Genomic DNA, 24,094 nt, shown 5'->3' with positions numbered 1-24,094 from the left:
AGGAGAATAAGATAACATGAAAAAAAATCAACCAGACATTTTAAAGAAAATAGAAATTTACACACTCCAGTGCAGATCAGCAGTTAAACTCATTTCCAGGCGCCGCCTCACAGTTGTGGAGGAAAAACACACATATATTTATATTTTATATTTTCAGCCACCACCTTATCTCACCTTGTTCTGCCAACATTCAACATGTAGACAGAGAAAGTAAGAATGGAAAAATCATACTGTTGGAAAACAGTGTGAGAAAGTACCCCCATTCCACCAGGACTTATTATTTCATTATGACAACGACAGACCAGACGAATTTACTGCTGCCTAGTTCACATTAAGTGATAATGACTACATTACTGAAGTGCTTGAGATGAGTTTTTTATTATTATAATTGTTCCATTTAAAGCAGCAGGATATTTAGTGATGGATATGTAGTTTTCCACTCATGGCAATAATGATAAACAGCACATTTAATTGCCACATCTGACAATTAAAGCTAATATAACTTGATGGTATGGCAGCTTGCAGGCTAAAGTTAGCGGCTGAGCTAACGTCAGCTAATATAATAGTGTCAAAGAACAAGCTGCTGCTCAGCTCTGAATGTTTGGAGATCCTGATTGAGGAGATTAGATGTAAATCTGATGTAACTCAGGGATTGACTGTTGTGGACTATCTAGCATTAGCTGTTGGTTAGTGCTTCAAAGATGGTTTATTGACCGACAGACACATCACTCTGTTGGTCTCTATGAAGGGTAAAAACAAGCAATTTTTGCTGTGAGTGGCATTTCACTCTCTTAAAAACATCTTTGTCAGAGTGCACTGACACAGCCATGCTAAGCACGTCTGCCAGCCAACAGCAAACACTTAATTTAGTAGTTAACTCATAAAATAACTATTGGCAGCTTATAAAATCTGAAACACGAGAACCCTGCCAGCATCACCGATCCTTCCAGTGATTTTATGGGGGACAACTTGGCGCGGAGAGAGTGGAGCGAAGAGACTTTTTATGGTTTTAAGGCGTTATTGGTGCAAAATGGCACTCCGGCTGTTATGAAGATTGTCTTAAGTGATTCTGGAAAACGTACGAAACAATATTTTGTTTAAGCCCTCCACAGAGACATAACAGCGGATGATCAGCTGTACAGCAGCAAAGTCGATCTTGTTGAAGGACACTCGAGCAGTGCGTGAGGGGCTTGCATGCAGGATAACCAGCTGAAGGACAGTTCACCAGCCTGTTGCTTTTAGCGGATGTTATTGGACGGGGACATGTGGGAAGCACTGCTGCGAAACCATTTGAAGCACGCGACTCTTCTGCCAAAAGTTAATACATTTTTAACTCTTGCGCTCCCTCTGAAGCTAAGATCTAAAAGGTAAACACTGCGAAGAGCTTTCCCTCGAGAAAACACGGGCTAATCTACTGCGCGCAGATACTCTGTGATGTAGAAGGGATTGACCCAAGCGGGCTACTTAACACCGGTCCCGACAGCAGCTATTTAATCCGCGTTTCATGTTGTCATGTGGACCTCCTCCACGCAGAACTAATTGGTTGTTTTCTCCTGTTGTGCGGGAGCCCATGTCTGTGAAAAAGTGTGAAGGACACTCATTACAACTTGGGCGCGCAATCGCGGGCGTGGACACGGATGCAATCACGGGTGCAGACAAGCACGTAAACACAGTCAGGAAGAGCTGAACTCTTCCGCGACTGAGAGTCCTAACACGAGCGCTGAGCGAAATCTCCTTGAACCCATTGCCATAGCTTATCACACACACACACACACACACACACACACACACACACACACATAAACCGAGCTAACAGAACTACCACCAACACAAACACACCTCTCTCTCTCTCGCCACCTCCCCCTCCACACTCTCTCTCCATCTGATTTGCATTTTGGTTAACAGTCTAATTGCCTCTCATTAAATACCTTGTCAGTTTGATTAATTGGCGCGATACAGAAATGTAAAACAGCAGAGCATTACGACGCATAATGAACAGGCGCTGATTGGGAAAGACGAACAGGCCCTGGTTCAAAAATGCAAAACAGAGGTGAAATCCCACTAACTCCTCACTTTTAAAGTTGAGTCAGGGTTTTCTTCTACTCCTGGAGTGAATCTTTTAACATCTGAGAATAAAATGGCACGGTTAAGGAGAACTACCTCACGATTCTGACTGAAATTCATCTCTCTTCTAATCCATTTCTTGTTACAGGGCGAAGATAAATGCTAAGGGCTCCATGAAATAGAGAATCAGAATAAAGGAAGGCCGTCAGAAGCCGGTGGTTGCTCTGGTTAACGGCGCTGAATGATGAGCATGCCGCTAAGATGGGATTCAAAATGCTCCAGAAAACTTCCCTGGCTAAATGTAGGTTGAAATGAATCAGATCAAAGCATAACAGCAGTCATTTAAAGCAGCGAGTCATCATACTCAGCTTGAAATTGGCTATAATTGTGGTGAATTATATATTTTTCTCTCTCAGCCACGTCCTCAACAAAGCTACGGGATTCTCTGTCTCCTTTGAAAAGGCAGGTGCTCTAAATGCGAGGTAATGTCAGAGTCACTTTCTGACTTCAGAGCACAGAATTTAAAAGTCGCAAACTAAACTTCGCTGATATCTACCGTTTGAAGAAGTAGCATGTAATCTTACAAGATCTTGAGGTACAAAAGTTCTGTAAGAAGAATTCTGACATTTTTCAACCTGGCAGACGTCGTACTCACAACCTCCGCTGGGGAAATGTTAACTCTGGCAGAACAACGGGTTCCTAAACCTTCCAAATTCCTTATATCATAGATAAATCATTTCAAAACGTTTCTCTTCGTCCAATTGTTTTCCCATTTGCAAATAGTTTCAGCTGTTATAAAATGTTGGACATTAGCTGACAGTATGGTAGAGTGAATTGTCAAAGCAGTTTGAAAACAAAGAATAGAATAAAAAGATTTATTGATTCATTGATTCTGGTTTGCTAGCTCGCCCTGGGTGCTGGGTCACTCAAAAGCATCACGGTGGCCTATTGTCATCCCGAGCAAGGCTAGGGGTCAGTGTGACTCAGTTGACCCAGCATGGCCCACCAGTTACACATCTTACAAACCTGACGCACAAAAGTTCTGTAACCTAAAGAGAAATTCTGATATTTTTCAACTTGGGGGACGTTAGCTAACGATGGGAGATGCTAGCGTTGCACTCACCACTCCATAGAGGAGTCAGGGAAATTCAAACTCCAGCTTTCCAAATAAACTTTTATTGTAAATAACTCATTTCAAAACTTTTCTCGTCATCCAATCAAAAGGAAATACAGAAATTAGCCCCCTGGATTAGCGACTGACAGCGGCTAAAAGCATGAGGAATTTACGGGGCAACATGCTAACCAAAGCTACCTTCAGAACCCCTTTTTTTGACCATTTGCACATAGTTTAAGCTGTTATATATTGTTGAACATTAGTCGATAGTATAGTAGAATGTTTTGGAAACACAAATAATAGAATAAAACAAATGTACGTCTTCCATTCTGCTTTGCTAGCTCGTCCTGGGTGCTTGTCACACATGCACCAGTAGCATCATGGTATTCTCATCGAGCGCAAGGCAAGGGTCAATGTGATTCAGTCGACCGAGCATGGCCCACCAGTTGCACAGCCTGCCACTCAAATTTATGAAACCATCATCTTCTTTGCCTCCGCTGCGCCGGGTGATATTGCATGTCAGAGACTTTTATTATTGAAATGACACATTTATGACAGGGAGCCCTCGCCACACGAGAGCGGCCCCCTGAATCATCTCAGCTAAAGGAGGAAGAGAAATGAGATATGGCAGATTATCGGAGCGCGCCACCTGCGCTGCGTCACTCATCACAATATGCCATTTTCCATGAATGAAAAAACAATCTCACTTGTATTGAGCTCGAGTTCACAAAAATCATGATCTGGGGTTTGAAAAGCTTTCTGGTGGTCTCCTCAGGGGGGGATGAGGTTGGCGTTGAATAGGCGGGGGGGTCTCTCTCCTCGGATGCTTATTGTTTCGCGGTCCACCGTGAGCCTATTCAGTCAGAGATAGCGGCATTCAGTCGAACATAATGCAAACAACCGCATTGTAGAGCTGTTTTAAGTCCGCTGGGAGCTGATGTAATGTTAAACTGTTTGTGTGCGTCGGCTCACAATGACACCATATCTGACAGATTTAGCTGTGAGGTTGAGTGGCTTCCATCACGCCCTTATCTCTGCACAGCAAACACACCCATTCACATATATACACACACAGAGAAACACACATTCTTATCTGTTGGCTTTACTTATCGCCCGTTTGTATTCAAAAGTGGAAACAGCATTTAGCCATCTTAGTGGCCAACTGATTACGGTCAGTGACACATTTAAAGGTTGACACGGGCCCCTCGCTTAAGCATATCGAGAGCCTCAGGCCTGGCACCGATTGGCTTTAACTGTGCTACTTTCAACCCCGTCTCAACACACGCAACGGCCGTTTCCACACCATGGTCCACCAGTAACCTCTCATAGCCAGTGATGTGTGTAATTGGTGCATCACAGGCAGCAAGATGTTGTATTAATAGGTAACTGAGACTGACCGTTTTTCTTTCTGTGTGACCTTAAAAGTCTGTGAGGAGTTGTGTCAGGAAGTGAAACATCAAATTAAAACAAGCCAGAAAGTGAAAGATCAACGTGTATTGAGACAGTGAGAGGAGACAGTGCTGTGAATTAGCTACAGATACATTTACTTTCCTAATCCTATACTAGCTAGCTTACGTTAGCAGAGTATGGTTAGCAGTAACTGTCATCCAATCTCCTGAGTTTAAGGAATTTGGGTGCGTTCGAATGTTTTTAGATGCCACAGTAGGGTAGGGTGAGACGAGGGGTGATTAGTCGGTTGCAATCTGCAACCTCAAACCTAGATGCAACTAAATACACACTGGACCGTTCAGCTACTCTAATCCAACATTCAAATGTATTAAATTATAGATTAATTCATTTTCTTCATCAATGCTGTGTTTACCTTGCATCCTGAGACTGTCTATTAATCGGGACTTCAGATATGTGACAGGTTTTGTTTAAATATTTCCTTGATCTTCATAAAATGAAGACAATTGGCTAACTAATCAATGTATGTTAGCCTTCTATCCCTTTTTTCCCCATTGTAGGCCAGTGTAGATAGATATAAGAACAAAAGAAAGAACCATGCAATAGGTACCTGAAAGAGTAATAACAAGCATACAAAGTGGGCTGATAACGAGAAAATGACATTTTCAGTAAAGGCTGTAGATCGATGATGACACACAAGGTAGAAACACACACACTCACAGATAAGCTATAGTACGTATGTTCTGTCCAAGCTCCCAAACTGTAGCACATCACTTTGAACCTCGACCTTTAGGAAGAGCGTTTGGACAGACAAGAAGCTTTGGTTTAGGGCTACTGGGAACCATTTTTATTGGCAATGGTAACCTTTAACTTGAGAGGTATATGAAGGCTGCGCTGGATTGTTGGTTCATTACAGCCGTCCCTACAGACCGCCGTGAACTTGGACTATTTTTGGTGTTCTCGAGGAGCTTTCACGGGTTATACCAGATGATGTAATGGGTTGATATTGTCTCTCCGTCAGCTTGGTCACAGGCACGCAGTTGAGTAATGAGAAAGGTAGCTTGTAATCAAAATGGAATTACTGTTTGATATTGATGGAATCCGCACACCTACACGTCTCAGTACATCTCACCCCACTTGTATGTTCTCCATGCATGCTCGCCCCACTCATACACACACAGATAGAGATTATGCTCCCATACAACGACTAAATTAAAGTACAATCCCTATGAGGAAACAACCTGTGCTAAAGTAAACAATAATAGGAACCCAAAAGAAAAAAATACGTAGACGGAAAATGAGGTTATTTCCGCCTCTCGACTGTCACAATGCTTTAAAACCCTCCTTCAACTTGTCTTATCCTTTTTATCTCCTCATTTGTGATTTAATTACCTCAAACGCTGTGTAAATTCAGCGTATACGATCTACAAAATGTGTGTTGCGCGCAAACACGTACACACACATAAAACCTGCTCGTTCTGAGCCATTATCCCCGGTCTTTGTCGCATCTGCTGGCTATTAATCAGCCCCCAGTTAGCTCATCAACAGGCAGATTGAATAGAGGAACAACAGCAGGTAAACACGCTGGCAGGTGTAGCCGCGCAATCACTTCCTGCCTTCCAGAGCACTCCCTCTGATTGGAGATTAATGTGTCCATCTGGACCTCATTACAACTTAAAACAAGTGGAACTTTCTCTATCGTTTTTTTTTCTGAGATGCACATAGGTTCAAACGGGACGATAAAATGACGCTAATGTGAGTGAAGGGGAAGTTTTATGTGGCAAAAACACGTCATGACGAGAAAGGTCACGGGTCCGACGGAGCCATAAGTTAAAGGAGCACTCTGTAGTTTTGGAGAAGAAATTAAAACTCTATATTATAATATTAATGAGGTAATATCTCAAACTCAGAAATATTTTCCATAACTGAATAAAGAAGCTGTTCTCAGAGGAAGCTAGAAAGGTGGCAGCGTCCGCCACATATAAACAAAGTAAAACAGTATGAAATTGTGTTGTCCTTTCATGTCAGTTTGTTTATTTGGTTTGTTTGTCAAAATTTCTTCCCCAAAACTACATACTGCACCTTTAATAGCCATCATAGGTGCAGATGGCGGTAGGATGAGGACTGATAGGCACCTATAGCTGCAACACTTTTCTAACTTATTGCACTTATTAGGGTTAGTTTGTCAATTAATTAGTGTGTGTGGGTCCAACATAATGGTATATTTGTTCACATACCCGTCCATGATCTATAGTAAACATGATGTCCAATTTGCTGCTGCTAAGCCCTTGAATCAGGCTAAATTGTATGAGATATACCAGAATACAGCTGGTCATATGTCTAATTTGTTCTCCCAATAATGATGCTGACATTTGGCATATGCCTCCACATTTTAACACTCTGACACTGACTCACACATCTGAAATCAATGCAAACGATCAATTCCAGGGTGCGGCAGGCTGAAAATGAACTTGGCATACAGAGGTTAAACTAATTGGGTTAAACTCAGCGTCAGAGAGTGAGGTGTGTGTGTAATCTCGCAGCTGTCAGTCTGACATCTCTTCTCCGCTGATTCCCTCGTGGCACAACCTCGTCTGATCTCGCAAATTAAGTAGGTGCTGCATGCTAAAACTGATATTCCCCGTGGAGTGAGGTCCTCCCCCGCTGCTCCTCCTCACTTTGCTGCTCATTTGCTTTAACCAGTATTATTATGTGTCCAGTGGCCTTAATGGTAAGAATGTAAATACTGCTTTGTGCATTGAGGTAAAAGAGATCATTAAAGGTGTACTCAAAACAAATAGGGGGCAGCGTATCACCAGAGTAATCGCTAACTGCTGCTAACTGTAGCTGCCGTAAGGATAACTGGAGTGATGGTGCTTATACCACAAGCACAGGAGCTTTGGACCAGGACAGCCTGGGGCTAGCTGGGCTAGACGTCAGCCGACATCTCCTTATTATAAAACATATACGTCATAAAGTCAAAATTTCTTCACATTCTGTTGATAATTTTAGTCCACTTTTGATTGTTTTCACCTTAAAATTCTCACACATTCCACCTAAAGGGGTTTTCTCCTTCAACAAATGCTCCAGTATGGTACATTATCCATTCTCTGTAAATCTGGCAGTAGCCTAAAGGTTAGACAAGTGCCTTTGTGAAAAGCTGGTCAGCAGTTAAAAGGTCTGAACCTGCTGGGGAGGCACGCTGTGCAGGGGGAAAAAAGGAGAATATGTAATTTGCTCCCTCCATCAAGAATTACTGCCAAAGTGCCCTTTATGAAAGGCACTTAACTTGTAGTTGTGTTTCTGGAAGCTGTCCGGTGCCTGACTGTGAAGACGTGTGGAGGTACTGTGAGGCTCCCAGGTGTGAATGGGAAACAGTTTATTGCCGAAAAGAGCGTTGCACGTCTGTCAGATCGTCCTTGGATAAATGAAGGTTAAAACAAAAAGGCCCTGTGATCTTTTAATCTTTGAACATGACGTCTTTTCCCCATATCATCCAACATCAGAGGTGCCTGATTTGGTCCACTCTTCCCCCAGGTGAACGCACGCGACTTCTCCAAGGTCGACCATGACGAGGCAGTGGTGGAGGCCATCAGGCGAGACCCCATCGTCGTCCAGGTTCTCCGGAGAACGCCCACCAGAGCCGCGGCTGCTTGCGGACACAACGACAGCGGCTCGCCACAGGATGTGTGCGTGGTGGATGTCTGCACGCAAACGGACATCACCTTCGAGCACATCATGGCGCTGGCGAAGCTTCGGCCCGCCACCCCGCCCGTCCCTGACATCTGTCCCTTCCTTCTGTCTGACAGGTACAGTTGTAGCCAGTAAAAGAGTGCTCCATCTCCTGAATGTTAATTAAACACACCGAGATGAAAATTATTACCCTATATTTTGTTATCTGGAACCAAGAGATAGTTCTTTCCATCCCAAATTAGCATTAAGCTTACCCGAGGCTTCACTGTGGTTCTCTTTCATTTCATGGTAGTTATTAAACAGTTGTATCACAGTGTGGAAACCCCCAGCATAGCTAAGTACTCTGTCCCTGTGATATCATTATGCAGAGCCAAACCTGCATCCAATAATTGCTTCTGTGTGCTACATCCATTTTCTTTAATGGGAGCTTTTGCTGGGCGATTAAAAGCCAATGGGCTGATAGAGCAGGCTTTCTGGCTCTACGTCCATTCTGTGGCTATTTATAGGGCTTTGCTGGGCAGCAGGTGAAATCAATTTGTCCTATAAAACCACAAATCTACCAGTCTTGGCGAGTGATCATGGAGAGGCAGTTATCATGGTGACAATCTACAGAGGTCATGGCTTTGATGAGGCCACACATACAAAATAACTTAATACTTTCATGTTTCGTAAATTTCAAATTTGAGATAACCAACATGGAGACACATGAGGGTGCAAACGTCAATGATCTTTAACATGCGCGTCTCTTCTTTTTCTCTCCAGCTGCCATTCAATCCACACGATGGAACATGAGTTTTATGAATGTCCAGAGTACCTGTCCAATACCCCAGCTGAGGTGGAGAGGACTGAAGAGTATGAGTATGAGGTACGAATAATGTTTTGCCCCTTTCTTTTCTGATATAATGCTGCATCCTCTTGCACCTCCAACTTCCCGGGTTGAGAAGCCATTCTTCTGACTTTGGTAGTGCTCATGTGCATCAGTTCGGAGTATGGGTAGCAACATGGATGCCAAAAAGAAATTTGTCAACTTGTTACACATAATTTCCACCTTCAGTCTGACATTGCCTCCCACTCTAACTGATTTATGTGGGGGAGGGGCGTTTTGGTTCCCCTATTGGCCAACATATTCACCCAAATATTACGTAATTTTAAGTCGACACCAATACATAGCCTTGCTGAGTTTAAGAGTGAAGCAGAGCGAAGTAAGAACAGACTACGATGTTGAGTGATATTGAAAGGACATGCTGTCTTTGTAAAAGCTCAGTTGGTAGAGCGTGTGTCCGATATACAGAGGCTGTGTCCTCACTGCAGCAGACCTGTAGTCCTTTGCTACATTTCCTTTTTCTTCTCTCTCAGCCTGTTTCCTGTCACCCTCAGTTGTAGTGTCAGAATAAAAGCCATAAGTTGCCATTGTTTGTCATTACTCCCCCTTGGTTATGGCACACCGCCTGTGGTGCTGATTGGCTAATCATTAGCCCCGTGATGACACTCGCTGCATCATCTGCTTTTTCAGACGAGAAACAACTAGTCACAATGCCAGATGACTCAGTCAACTCGGTGGAGTGGATGGATTGAAAAGGTCTGGGCCCGGGCAGGTCCTATTCATCTGTCAGTTGACCAGCTTGGTACACATTTTCATGGTCCACAGAGGATGAATACTAATGCATTTGGTGACTCCCCTACTTTTCCTCGTACAGGAAAATATGATAATGTCTTTCTTAAGAAAGAAAAAAAGAAAGAAACATTAAAATATAATGGGTAAACTTCCATGGACTTTACAAATCAGCCTTCCTCTGCTGCTTTTGTTTGATTGGTTCTGAAAAGGATGTCTCAAACTGGGAGCTTGATAGTGACATGCACAGTGTTGAGTTTTCCAATGGAGATAATGCTGTATCAAGCTCATATGAACCCGCAGGATACACACAGCTCATTACACGGGAAACAGAAATGCTCAATTGTGAAGCTATTTGTGGCTCCAATGTAAGTGCATTGAATAGGCTTAACATTCTCTATTGAAGCAGTCGGTCACGAGGCCACTGTTGTGTCAGTAACACACAATATCCCTGGAGATAATCCAAGGCTAGCCCTGTCATGCGATGCTCACAGGTCCCATAACAATACAACAAAAATTGTCTACCACAATAATAGAGGAAAATTGGTTGCCCCTTGTGAGAATTGCACCCACTCTTCAGATTGTTTTGTGTAGCATAGCAAAGTCCCTGGGTTTAAGACGGAAGGCCATTTTTCATTCAATCGTACCAAAAGAAAACCCCTCTCTGAAAGGCCTCCCTGTTGAATTACCTGTGTTTTTCATTCAGACCGCTGTTAGTTTCCTTTTCTTCATGCGCTGTCCCTCAGAATTGTTTGAGCCCCTTTTCAGACAGCCACTTAAAGCTGAACAGAAATTGTGACTATGTTATGTGTCGAGAAGGACGTGCTCACTGGAATCAGAATGGATTTGGTGGGCTTTCCATTTACAACTCACAAAATGATTATTAGCGCGTAGTTTCCAGGTTTGGGTGACCTTGCACTGATTCATTAATCAGGTTAGGTTCATTATTAAGTTGTGGTTGGTGGTGTATCTGCCATCTGTGGTATGTATTTAATCAGTTTTATCTACTGCATGTCCACCACTTATACAAGTAAACCTCAGCAGATTGTGAATGGAATCAATTCACTCATTGCTCGTTCGTAATGCAACAAATTGTGCTTCTTTACAACGCAAAATGCCTTAAAGCTGCATTACTTCCACATTCCCCTTAAGTAGACATATATAGTTGAAGATGAACATCTGCAGGCCTGCTAGGATTCTTTGAGGCTGTCTGACGTGCAACACTAAGTGATAACGTTGGCGTGCTGACATGATCACAATGAGAATGCTAATGTTTACCCTGTTCATCTTACTTTAGCATGTAAGCGCTAACCTTTGCTAATTAACACTAAAACACAACGTAAGGCTGAGGCTGATGACGAGAAGTTTGAGTTTAAGAAAAATAAAATAAAATGTTTTACCTTATAACAGCATAGAGGAAACATCAGGGGATCACCAAATGACAAGCTTAATTACCTGTATTTGTATCTGTATGTAGGGGGCGGGGCTTAATCTGGAGAGGGAGGTGCCTGAATATGAAATGGGCGGGGTTTACCGGAAGTTGTTGATTTAAGCCTTAAATTGATATTGATGGTTGTAATTAGAAAACTACGAAGATTTTGGCTTCATCAAGGGTACGGATGTGGAAATACTCAGATGTTACTCAGTTCAACCAAGTGCTCACTCAACCATAGTTGAATGAATATAATAAATAAACTCAAGGCCATATAATAATTAGATTTTTCACTCAACTCAAGCACTCCCTGTAGTTTAATTGACCAACTCCACTGGCCTTTGTTGAACTGACAACAATTGAATCACATATACGTTTGTCCAAGTAGCTGGTTATGAATGATGAAACCCAAAACCTGCCTATTTTATTCATACATATTTCATTCAGTGAGCAGCTCCAGTTATTCCAGTTTAAGGTGTACGTACTTTAAAATCTTGTGCTCAGAAGAGGGCAGTCTGTGCCATTCAGTCGAGTGTCTCCCTTGTCAAAGATGCATCATGCCACTACGACAGTGGCCCTTGGGGTCGTGCTAGGTGACAGTGATGGGTGACGTTTGCTACTGTCAGTGGTCCCCCCTGGTTTAATAGGCACTTCCTGGCTCAGTGAACTGCATTGTGGGTCATTAGGATTCCTCTGCTGCCAGCTGTGGCCTTATACCTTACAGCGTCATCTGGATGAAAGAGTCTCCCGTGTGTGTGTCAGAGGTGGGAGCGGGGGTGGGAGGGCTCATGTGTGGTAATAGCAGTAGTATCAGAACAAGGTCAGCTTTACACACACACACACACACACACGTACAGTCAACTCCCACCCCACCTGCCAGACGTACACACACCAAATCAGCCATCCTCACTTACCTCTGTCCATCCATGTGTATCTAACTGAAACATGAATGGCTTTTCTCCTGGATGGAACAGAATAGGGCTGCCATTACTTCTGACAGGTTTAGCTTCACTTCCAACTGATTGTCCACATGGGTACTCTTGCTGTCATAATACTCCTGCTACTTCTGCCGAATCTACCCAACTATAATGCTGCCAAGTAGCAGACAGTGGATGAAGCAAAGGAGTTTCAGAGCTAACAGTTTTACGGATGCTTTGATTGTTAAAAGTTCACAGTGGAATAGCACAATCCCAATCGCAATTTCCAAAGTTACTAAAAATACTGCTGCGACTATCAGAGTTAATCATGTTCTCAACAGTTGCACCCCTTTCGGATATTAATTTACTTCTCAGGCAAAGTGATTTTAATGAACGCTCTGTTTGGTCACCAGGTTACACAGTTGCTGTTAATGAACTGGCAGCAGCCTGCCAGAAAGCAGCCAGTCAGCTGTTTGCCGAATTAATCAAAATAAACATGTCTTAATTATGAATCGTAAACCGGTGCCAAACATCAGAAGCTGGATGTTTTTTTAATCCTCAAAAACAAAAAATATTGGTATTCAAAGGGCGTGCAGGGGGAGCGTACAGCGTATTAGGGGACTTAAAAAAGACAGATTTAATAAAGAATGGTCAAAATGAATGCAGCCTGGGCTAAAATATCCCAGTTTTTACTCTGTCGTACGAGCCAAGCACAAAAATGCTGGATCCTAGAATCCAACATACTGTGTCCTCATACCCTAAACAACTGAATAGGCTGATTGCCAGTTACTCCCAAAACAACATGCGAGTGCCAGCGCCTTGCAAACTGGACCTTCATCATACACTCGCTGTTTAGTTAGCAATAGTTTTTAAACACAATCCAATAAAACCCCTGATGGCATCCTTAGGGTACCTTTGTCACATTTTAAAAAGCTACCCTCCCCAGCACCAACTGGTTTGTGTTGAGGTTGTCAATGGCCATACTCCCACGATGTACCACCAAGTTGGTTTGCACAGACCAAGTAGCACTAATGCAGATTAACAAAATGCTGAGGGAAGCTAAAAAAAAACATAATTTGTAAGCCTTTCCTGACTGACAGAATCATCATCACTACACTTCACAGACTGTTGCGGTAAAAACAGTGACAGCTGGAAGGATATCATCACCTGCAAAGTGGAAACAATGAGCCACTGAACAGTAATGGCAGTAATGTCTTTTGAATGAAACATTAGGTAACTGTTAGGTGCATATTAAAATGAATGTTTCTAACAGATGTGTAATTTGGCTGTAAAAGACCTATTGTCATACGTCTCCATTCCTCGTACACCCTAGTAGCATGTGGTAAATGTGATCTCCTGTTGAAAATTGGGAAAACACAAACAGTAATTTAAGAAGATAAATTCCATTAGTTGTCACTATGCATTATAAGACACGTGAAATTAGTTAGACATCACTGCTGGGCCATAATCCAAACTCCACAGTGGCACATATTAGGATCCAATCATCACTAAATGAGCCTCTCTGCAGTTTCAGCACCCACAGCTCCACACATCTGGAGACCAATCACTGGTGGGCTTCGCTCCACCATAACTGACTCAAGTAATCCAGTAAAATCCAGAATAATGTGCACTGACATTAAGGCGTGCTAAATGCTATCTGATCTCACTGTCAGGGTGTGTACAAATCAGACAGTTAACTAAACTGGTGAGGAGCGTGTGTGGGTAGTCAAGACCAGCATATGGTGTTACTATATTATAAACTCCTAACACACCCCAACCTTTGAAGGTCAGGGCTGTCTGCACAGGGGGTTAAATGCCACAGAAATTAATTACTTCCCCTGTCAATCTCTGCTATCGAGGTTTCCCATGACAGAAAAAAAGGGGGTTGGGGTTTAATTCTTGCCCCCCCATCATCATCCCCTTTTTACCCGGCTCCCCTCCTTTCACAACTTCACCGTGCTGAAATGAATTTGGCAGCGTGGGGTTAATAAAGATTACCCCCCAGAGTTATCTTTATGTGATTACCTTTATACACAGCGGGGATCAAAAGGAGCCAGTAGCTGGTCGGGGGCTAAATTTAGAGAAATTTCCTGTGGGAGGGGACCAATCGGTGAAATACCACCACTACAGCCATCAAACACCTGCCCTGTATGTTGCCACATGCTGGATTCAGTTTGATACTAACAGGCTGTTATTCCATTGATGTACAGAGCACATGCTGGGGCTGTGTGTGTGTGTGTGTGTGTGTGTGTGTGTGTGTGTGTGTGTGTGTGTGTGTGTTACATTGTACCTTACACTCCATTGTGTGTGTGTACATGTTCATTCATTGTGCTGGCAAGACACCTTTTTCTCTGATAATCTGAATAATAGCTAGCAGCCTAGCAGGGTAGCAGCTTGATTTAAGTTGTGGAAGATAACCAAAGATATATTTTTCAAACTCATTTACTTCTACTACATCCTTCAAGCTGCACTATAATTATATTTTTATACTGAATTTACAAAAAAAAAGACAAAATGGCTGTGTCGTGGGTGACTGCACTTGCCCTTAGCTCTAAAGAGCGTTAGCTTCTCTCAGCTAACTGTTTTTAACGGCAACAATTTGACCCTTTCGGTGTACTCACATGCTCTATTCAGCACCATTTCTGGACAAAGCAGGTAGTTAAGTTTAAAAATTCTGATAAACCCACAATACATTGTCCAGAACCAAATGACAGAATATGATATGAATATGTGCAACTAGCTGGTGAACATAGCGTAGCATTAAGGAGCTAAAGAGATGTTTCTTGTTCTTGGTCTTTTTTGGAAACTATATTTTGATCTCAATGAGACTGCCTGGTTAAATAAAGATAAAATGAATCCAAATAAATGAAATGTTTACTTCAGGAGTCGGCTGAGCCCAAAGAAGAGCAAAAAGAAGAGCCAAATGATTGGCATCAAATTAATACTAATTTTGCTTTGTGTCTGCTGGATGTGTAAGCAGGCTTACACACGTCAGTCATATCAATTTATAGGTGATCAAAAGTATATCAGTGTTATGTTTACAGCTTGATGTCATGCGTTTAAAGGTGCAATATGTAAGGACATATGTTTAAAACATTAATAACTAAAATTCTCAACAGAAAACAACTTCAGTTCTGACATATTCTGACAGATCAGAGATATCTCCTGAAGTTAGCATGCTAACAGCTAGCCCCTGCCATTTCCTGGGGTAGCAATTTAAAGAAGAAAAAACCTCACCCGATGCTTTGAACTCTTAATCTGAACCACTAGGTGCACGGCTAACTGATGTAGGCTAAAGAGAGCTACTGTTAGCGAATGCTCAGGTGATTTTCTGGAGTATGAATTTCGAGGTGGCCAGTTCTTACATATTGCACCTTTAAAAGTCTTGACATGATCGATAGGCAATCAAGAACATGTACTATTGCAGCCATGTCTCTTAAATAGTCTACATCCAACTGCTTACAGGACACGTCCTGTATAGCTAGCAACTATATTGATTAAAGCACTCACTGGTATGTTTGGTGGTTAGGCATGTAGTTGTCACAGTCAGGGTTAGGGTAAGAGGCTTGGGAATACACTATGCAACAATCCTCGAGCCTGAAGCAAATTCACTACTGAACAAAAACACTCCCAAAGTGATTAGTTACAGTTATGTAGAGCGTAACCATCAAGTTGGACTTCATCTCCCATGGGTGGGGGATGAAGGGTGGGTGGTATCATTTCAGCTGTTCTGTAAAACAGATGAATACACTCTGTGTTTGAGTTGATATGGTTTTGGAAACCATCAAATCCACTAGGGAAATCATAGGCTCCTAACAGGTGGCCCGTGGGAAAACTTGTTTGGTTTAAAACATTATTGGTGTATTTGTGTGTGTTGTAACAGGAGGTGGAGCTGTGCAGGCAGAACAGCCAGGAGAAGCTTGGCTTGACACTGTGCTACAGGACTGATGATGAGGAGGACACCGGCATCTATGTCAGCCAGGTGGGTAAAAAAATACTGTTGCACATTGTTATTTAACTATCTTCTTTTTAGGATTTAATGGCAATTGCTTCTTCATGTCAGACAATTACCTTCCACATAATAGATATTTACTGCTCTGTAAAATAAAATGCGACGCTCAAGAGAGGCACTGGAGTAGAAACAAGCGCTCCCTGATGAAGGCTGCAGGTTTGTTAAATCAAACTCAGGGCGATCACTTTCCTTTGGAGCAGGAAGTTATTAAAAGGTGGCATGAAATCCCATTTGAATTTCCATCCTCACATCCTGAAGCAGGGAGCAAGTCGAAATAAACTAGGGAGTAAGGAGAGAGAAATGTTTGCCAGTCAAATATCAACTCTGAATGAGCCACGCATGGCCAAAGAGGAAGTCAGGTTTGAAATGTGAATCTCATTCTCATTCCTTCTCCTTTAAAGTGATTTAATTGACGGTTTTAATTAGCTCTGAGCTACAACCTTCTCCTCCCCGCCCCCCCGCAGTAAGTGAAATGACACCCATTTTCCCATTTACTGTACCCCCTCTGAATACCAAACACTCACAACAAAGAGGGAACACATTGCAGAGATTCCTTTTTAAAATTCAAATCATTTGTAGCTCAGGAAAAAAAATACTTCCTCTTGCAAAATTGTTGATAAGAGAAAATGAAAACAGATTATTGCATTATATGGAATTATTAGGGCTTTAAGCACTACAAGCTGAATTAGAAATGTTTTGTCTGACTGCAGGTGCGGTTTCAATCCTGTTATGAAGGGGAAAAAAAGGCGTGGGAGTGAAAAGTAAAAGCTGTTATGAGGATTATAACGCTGCCATAAACGGTGAATGGCAGAAATACAAAGACCTGTGGCTCCTTTTAACCTTTTTAAGATTGCTTATATTTCTCTGGTATTCAGATGAACAATCTGAATACAACAAACAACACCGGTACCTGCTGAACCTCAGCAGATTGTTAAAGCAGCTTCCTGCCGTCGTCTATTTTTGTATGTTTGTTAAAACAGCATAAAAATGCTAATTTCCCCTCATTAAAATGTATGTATGGGTAGTATCAGTGCAACTTTGGGAAGTGCTTGATACATTTTTTCCCTCCACATGTAGCTATCTCTCTTGATCTTCAATGTGAGAACAACAAAGTTTATGAAATGATTATCGAGGGCTTGTAGTGTTGTTGCAGATCCGCTGGGATGCGTTTTGAAAAAACGCGAGGTGTTGATTCGTTCAACTAAAATAGAATCACGTCTGTGCCGTAATCACTCGGGACTTTTCTCGAGTCTTCTCCTCACGGTCTCTCGTGGTCTTTCCGCTCACGCTTCATTTATGACTCGCAAGCATCTTTTGTATGATGTCAAGGACTTACATGTTACCTCAGTCAGTGTCGCCAGCTATTAAACTCAGGATAAATGAGAAGCACTGACACAAGAACCTGTGAAAACCCACCTGTGTTGTATGAAAAATACAAGGTTGTCAGCAGGAAAATAAGCAAAAAGAACAGACTTTTATTCCTGACGGCAGAGATGAGAGAGTGTTAGTGAGAGAGCGGTGCATCAGAGGTGTGTCAGAGATACACAACGACCGGTTGTCAGCATTGATTTTCACCTTCTTTTGTGCAGGTGGAGCCAAACAGCATAGCAGCCAGAGATGGACGTATCAAGGAAGGAGATCGTATTCTACAGGTGTGTGTTTTCATCTCAGTACATTCTCGACAGGTTGTATTACGAACTCACGTGGCTTTACACGTCAAGGTTTAAGCCTCGGTATTCTTGACATCACGGACGGGATAATAACTTAACTAAAAAAAAAAAAACCCTCTACTTCTTGCTTCCTTTGCAAACATGCCCCGGTAGATCCTCGGAGCCACTTGCAAGGCGGTCTTTTTAGAGGATTTCCAATCTGCTGGTATCCCCGGTCTGGGCAAGCATATGTATATTTAATGACCTCGTTTTACCAGGGAAATTAAAGTCCCTGGTCGCAGCTACACCAGGCACTACATCATCTCAAGCACTCCTTATCCCTTCTCAGTCTCATTATGCAAAAACACCTATGGGGGTCGGAGATTGTGGATAGTCCTCTCTTACCGAGAACGAGTGAAAATGTTGCAACCTTATATTTACTTTCCCAACATATTTATTCTTTGGATTTTATCTGTATCTGTACAGGATTAACAAAAGGTTTCTTGACTCCAGGCTAGCCACGGTAATAAGTCCCTCGTTAAGACTTAACAAGACATCACCTATGCTCTCTATGTTTGATACCAACTCAGATATGGGTATGTAGAGGTGTTTTCTACATTCATTAGATACTTCTGTAGGCGTGACCTCACCCTATTAGTTGATGAATTCATTGAAAACACCTTCTGCCTCTGACTTGCCCTCCTGACATCTGTAAGTTGTGCTGAAGGCTTACAGACGTGTTCGCCTGTGAAGAGTCTCACAGTTCCTTTTCATTATGCTTTCCTGAATGATGAGGTCATTGCGCTGCACAGCAGTGTGGTCTTCTTGTAAAGGAGAGGAATATGCAGTGGCAAAACACCTTTTTCAAAAATGAGTCTGTATATTGCAAAGACGAGCGCGCCGCTTTGAAGCCATACGCTCAGTTTCACCAAATATGATGAAATTTCTCTTTTCAATATGAACTGACATAGAAACTGCCCTCAATAAAGAGGGATAAACATCTCAGGCATGTCTCTTTAACAGTGAACTCAGGGCACTTCACTCAATCTTATCGCTTTTGATCGTAAGTCAAGTTAGAAAACACACACGTCAGCTTTCAATGCAAAATTTACATTATGCATGCATCCATACTGTGTTGTCTGTAAAAAGATAATGCAGGTTGAGCTGCAATGATTAATTTGTTATTGAACAATTACATGAATTGCAAAACTATTTTGAGAGAAAAAGTCAAGATTTTCTGATTTCAGGTTCTTAAAGATGCAATATGTAAGAATTGGCCACCTGTTCAATTCATACTCCCGACTAATAGGGTCAGCATATCCCTAGAGTAACAGCTAATTGCTGCTTACTATGACTGTAGCTATTGTTAGCTCAGTTAGCCATGCAGCTAGCCTGGGAGAGTGTTGGTGTTTACTGTAAACCACTAGCACAGGAGCTTCGGACCGCTAAGAGAATGGTTTTTAGGTCTGGGGTTAGCTGGTTAGCATGCTAACTTCAGTAGATATCTCTGCAACACAAAACATAGCAGGAGTACTTTCATATTTATTCTTGTTAGTTTATATAAATCTGATTTTCTGAGGTATTTCCATTACATATAACGCTAAAATATAGTTTGATGTCGTCTTGTGCACCAGCATTACCTCCCCTCCATATTTATTGTCTATACTGTAACACTGAGTAGCTCTGTTCTCTCCACTGTAGTGTTTCTGTGTCCCGGTGGTGTGAGTGATTGTTGGGAGCGGGGCCTGCTGTACTCCAGGCCCTATTATCTTCTTCTGACAGCCCCATTACTCTAGTGAGGAAAAGATGAACGCCACCTGTCAAAGAACAGTTAATTGTGTGTCTGGATGTGTGGTGAGAGCAGACTCTCGTGAGGTCGGACTACGCACTCGCAATTGACTTCCTTACCGAGCGTGCAGTCTACCCAGGCCTTTCCTGGTGTGCGTGGAGTTGGACGAAGTGATGGCAGGAAGGAGGAGAAAAAAAAGTGTGAAAAAAGACTAATGGAGGGAGAAAATGGGTAGAAAGAGAGAGCGAAGAGGAAAGGTGTCAGCATGTGATTACTATAAAATGGATGATAATGATAAAAAGCCCAGATTGTCCTTTCTCGGGTATGTCTTTGGGACTTTTAACAAGTTCGTTCTTCTTAACATGACCATCTGTACTTGTCTTTAATGTACAGATTAATGGCTGTGAAGTGCAAGACAGAGAGAAAGCCGTTGCCTTGCTGTCAAGTGAAGAAGCCAGGAGCATCATACTACTGGTGACAAGACCAGAAATCCAGGTAAACACACACAACCCTGAACAGGCTCTCTGCCCTATTTTTGACAACCCATGTCATGTCAGATAACAACAGCTGCCTGCTAAGTGCCTTCTCCTTTCCTTCGAACTGTCAGCATGATTGTCTGGAGTTTCTACACACACACAAACACACATACATGCACATGGCAAGAGAGACGGGGCCTCTGACAGGGTTTTGTGATTTCAGCTGGAGGATGAGGTATGGCTTGATGAGGAGCAGCAGCAGCTTGTGGAGGAGCTGAAGATGGAGATCCTGGAGGAGAGGAGGAAGCAGAGGGAACGCAACTTTGACAGGGGAGATGAGGTGAGAGCGTAAGCTATGAAAAAACAAGAGACAAATCTCCAACAAAGAGGCAGAAGGGTGTCAGGAAAAGCGGGAGCAAATGTAATGGGGGTAGGGAGGAAGGATAGACTAAATAAACAAAGGAAGCAGAGGAGGAAAGATGATGAGAACACAGGATTTGATCTATGCAACGTTACCATCATTCAGTCCTTTTGCCATACAGGAATGTCAATGGATTACATTGAATGCCAATGATGCAAAAATTCTTGTTTTTAACCCTGGCAACTCCGGTATAGTGGAGGAAGATCGTGGAAAGCAGGAAAGATTATGATTTTGGTAAATGAAAGGGCAAGCATTAACTGCAGGACTTTGACAGGACAGAAATTTCAACTCTATAGTGTGAAAGTCAGACGTGCTAATGTCAATGAACCACGGTGAAATTAACACCCTGACTGTCAGCCTCTTTACTTTCTTACTCTTTTGCCCTTGAGGAGGACTAACAGTATCTTTCTTTATACACCAGCATCAAGCTGAAGAAGAGATGACAACAGATACTGCTACCTGTTCCTCCAACAATCAAGACAAAGACAGTGGGTTCGGACGATGTACAGACAGTCCGGAGCACCAACCCTTGCTCGGTAGACTCCACAGGAGGACCCCTGCTCATTGCCTGAGGGATCGATGGCGAGCGGAGCATCCACACACAAGACGAGGGACTGTAGTGCCACAGGACACCCAGGGTCCGAGGACATTGTCCAAAGGCCAAGGCCATGAAGGGGTAGTCAGTATTCGCAATGGTGGAGGTGGGATCCTAGGTTTAGAGAATCGCTTCCAACAGCTCTTGGAGCTCAAGTGTCAAATCAGGAACGGAGGTGAGTGTGGGGTGTACTCCATTCGACACAGTATAGAGTGTAGTCTCACTGAGCAGGGAGGAGGGGATGGAGATGACATAGATGGTGTTGGAGGGGAGAATGGAGTGGAGCAGGAGTTGAGGATGCTAAATGAGGAACTGCGCAGCATTGAGCTCGAGTGCCAGAGCATCATGCAGGCGCATCAGCTCCGCCAGGCCAACCAGCTAAACGCCTCACAGCCCGCATCCTCACCTGGACGGAGCCCCAAAGACAGTCACAAGCGACACGGCAGGTTGGCCGACATCCACGAATACCCAGAAAGGTCGGACAGCGATAAGATCCGAGAGAAGGACAGCTCCAGCGCCTACAACACGGCGGAGAGTGCGCGGTCGACACCTCTAGGTATGGAGAGATCTCCTGATCACTCACTGCAGAGACACATCAGCATCACCAACCAGAAAAACCTCAGACTGGCTTCCTCCACACCCTCCAGCCCCATCCCTATCCCCAAGCTCCAGGGTACAACCAGTCATAGCAGACCGGCAGACCCAGGCTCTGTTATCTCCAGCAGCCCAGACCAGAGCAACCCTTCCCGGTCTGAGTCGGATCCTGCCCTTCCTGCAGATGATGAGAGGTGTGAAAAAAAAGGGAGGGCCAGAGATTCCAGGAGGGGGCTTCCCTATGGGTCTTCTTATCAGACAACCCCCTATACAGGCCAGGGAGGATCCAGGCAACTTCAGGTAGGTGAAATTGAGACAAGACGTGTCAACCCAATGCTGATATACCTTTGAGGTGTGCTAACAATGTTGTCTGTGTTGCAGAGCTACATGCAGCTACTACAGCAGCACTCATCCCTGGAGTATTCCCAAAGCCAGTTGAGCCTGCTCAGTGTCTGTCGAGATCCCGTGAACCGGAGCGGACGCCCTGGGGAACCCCGTCTAGAGTGGAAGGTCAAAGTTCGTGCTGATGGCACACGTTACGTGGCCCGGAGGCCCGCTCGTGACCGCATTCTGAGAGAACGAGCACTAAGGATCCGAGAGGAGAGGAGCGGAGGCATGACCACAGATGACGACGCTATGAGCGAGATGAAGATGGGCCGTTACTGGAGCAAAGAGGAGAGGAAGCAGCACTTGGCACGGGCGAGGGAGCAGAGGAAGAGGAGGGAGTTCATGCAAAAGAGCCGCCTCGAGTGTCTAAAAGAGGGGCCGGCCAGTGGAGCCGAGGGCAGGAAGGAGATCAATATCTTGGAGCTAAGTCACAAAAAGATGATGAAGAAACGAAACAAAAAGATCCTGGATAACTGGATGACCATCCAGGAGCTCATGAGCCACGGGGCGAGAGTCCCAGAGGGCTCCAAAGTACATAATGCCTTCCTATCTGTCACAACCGTCTAGTGGACACATAAAGAACTACAAAACACTTTAATATCAGGTAGCCTGCATTTCAGGAACTACTGCTTTATGTAAAAAATGTCAGTTTGTGAAATGAAAACTGTCACTGCTGAGGACGTCTGTAGCATCCCGAAGGCAACTTTGTAACTATCACTTTAAGAATGTCCGAAAACTATCATTACAAAACCTCAGCCTTTCAAAACACGACTTTTCACTGTTCTTACACTGGCTTTTTGGTAACGCAGATGACTTTGGTAGCATATTGGTTCAAACTGATGACAAAAAAGTGACGAACCAACACATTAACTTCATGTACACTGTGTATCATGTCTGCATATTCTCCACTCTTCTGTTTCATTGTGTATGAAGCGACTTCACTTGCCTCGTTCGAGGCGGCATTTTTTTACAACGGGGAAAATACAATATTTTTCACACTTTATAAACTCGGTAACTTTTTGTAATGAATTTTTCTACACTGAATGTCAATGTACTGTAAACATTTTATTGTGATTTCTTATTTATGTTCGTATCACCAAAACCCATCAAGGTCAGAATTGACACTATTTGATTGTACTGTAGCCTGCATCGTATGCCGGACCTACACGAAGAGACGACAGGAGACACTCCATATTTCAAACGACCCCATTCCTGAGAAGTTTAGAGCACTCAAATTGAAGCACTGGAAGTCTCATTATACTTTCTCTGAAGCTCATATTATTCATGAGCTGGGAGGGCTTTTACTTTTTTAACAGTTTTACCTCGACTTACAGTCACAACTCTGATTTATCAAGGGGTAGAATACCTGGTTAATTCAAACATTGACCCAAACTGTCCTTGGGTCACACCTGAACCATTACTATGAACCATAACTGTGTGAATTATGTTTAAAATGTGAAATAGATTCATATTTATATTGTTTACTGTTATTTCTATTTATTGTAAATTAATTTTTATGGTCCGTCTGATAAATATTTCACATTAAGTGGCTACCCTTGAAAGGCCAACATGTTTCAAGGCATTGTCAAGAAAATGTATCATATTGCAGCCTTTCAACTTAAATCTGCTGCTTTTCACTGTAAAGCTCATTGAAGAGGCCTTGAGTTCAGTATTTGTTGATGGTGATATTTGTAATAAAACAATAATATTAAAAAGAATTCGCTTTTAGTCACTTTATTACCTGTACTGGACTTAACCTTCACATGTCAATATATAAATCTTAGTCTCTTAGTCTTGCTAACGTGTGGTTCCGACATCTCAAAATTATCTAGTTTTATTACCACTAACATGGCTAGGAAATGTCCTGACGTCCACTAAAAAAATGTCCAGCTTTGGCAGCTGTCTGGCCTAGCTGTAACTCTACCACCATCC

General features: G+C 43.0%; 1 protein-coding gene across 1 annotated transcript in view; it reads left to right on the top strand.

The window, feature by feature from the left end:
• Window positions 1–23,840, top strand: part of pdzrn4 (PDZ domain containing ring finger 4) — a 36,518-nt gene extending 12,678 nt beyond the window's left edge. The window contains exons 2-9 of the mRNA XM_084345716.1: window positions 8,123–8,394; window positions 9,041–9,143; window positions 16,123–16,221; window positions 17,841–17,903; window positions 20,083–20,184; window positions 20,389–20,505; window positions 21,008–22,075; window positions 22,157–23,840. Of these exons, the coding sequence (XP_084201842.1) occupies window positions 8,123–8,394; window positions 9,041–9,143; window positions 16,123–16,221; window positions 17,841–17,903; window positions 20,083–20,184; window positions 20,389–20,505; window positions 21,008–22,075; window positions 22,157–22,729 (2,397 nt within the window). The 3' untranslated portion in view covers window positions 22,730–23,840. The remainder of the gene's footprint in view (window positions 1–8,122; window positions 8,395–9,040; window positions 9,144–16,122; window positions 16,222–17,840; window positions 17,904–20,082; window positions 20,185–20,388; window positions 20,506–21,007; window positions 22,076–22,156) is intronic.
• Window positions 23,841–24,094: the final 254 nt, after the last annotated feature.

This window comes from Pagrus pagrus (assembly GCF_965226575.1).
Source record: "Pagrus pagrus genome assembly, chromosome: 23".
In the NCBI taxonomy this organism is placed as follows: Eukaryota; Metazoa; Chordata; class Actinopteri; order Spariformes; family Sparidae; genus Pagrus; species Pagrus pagrus.
Note: the sequence above shows the minus strand (reverse complement) of the source record. Positions and strands in the feature narration are given on the sequence as shown.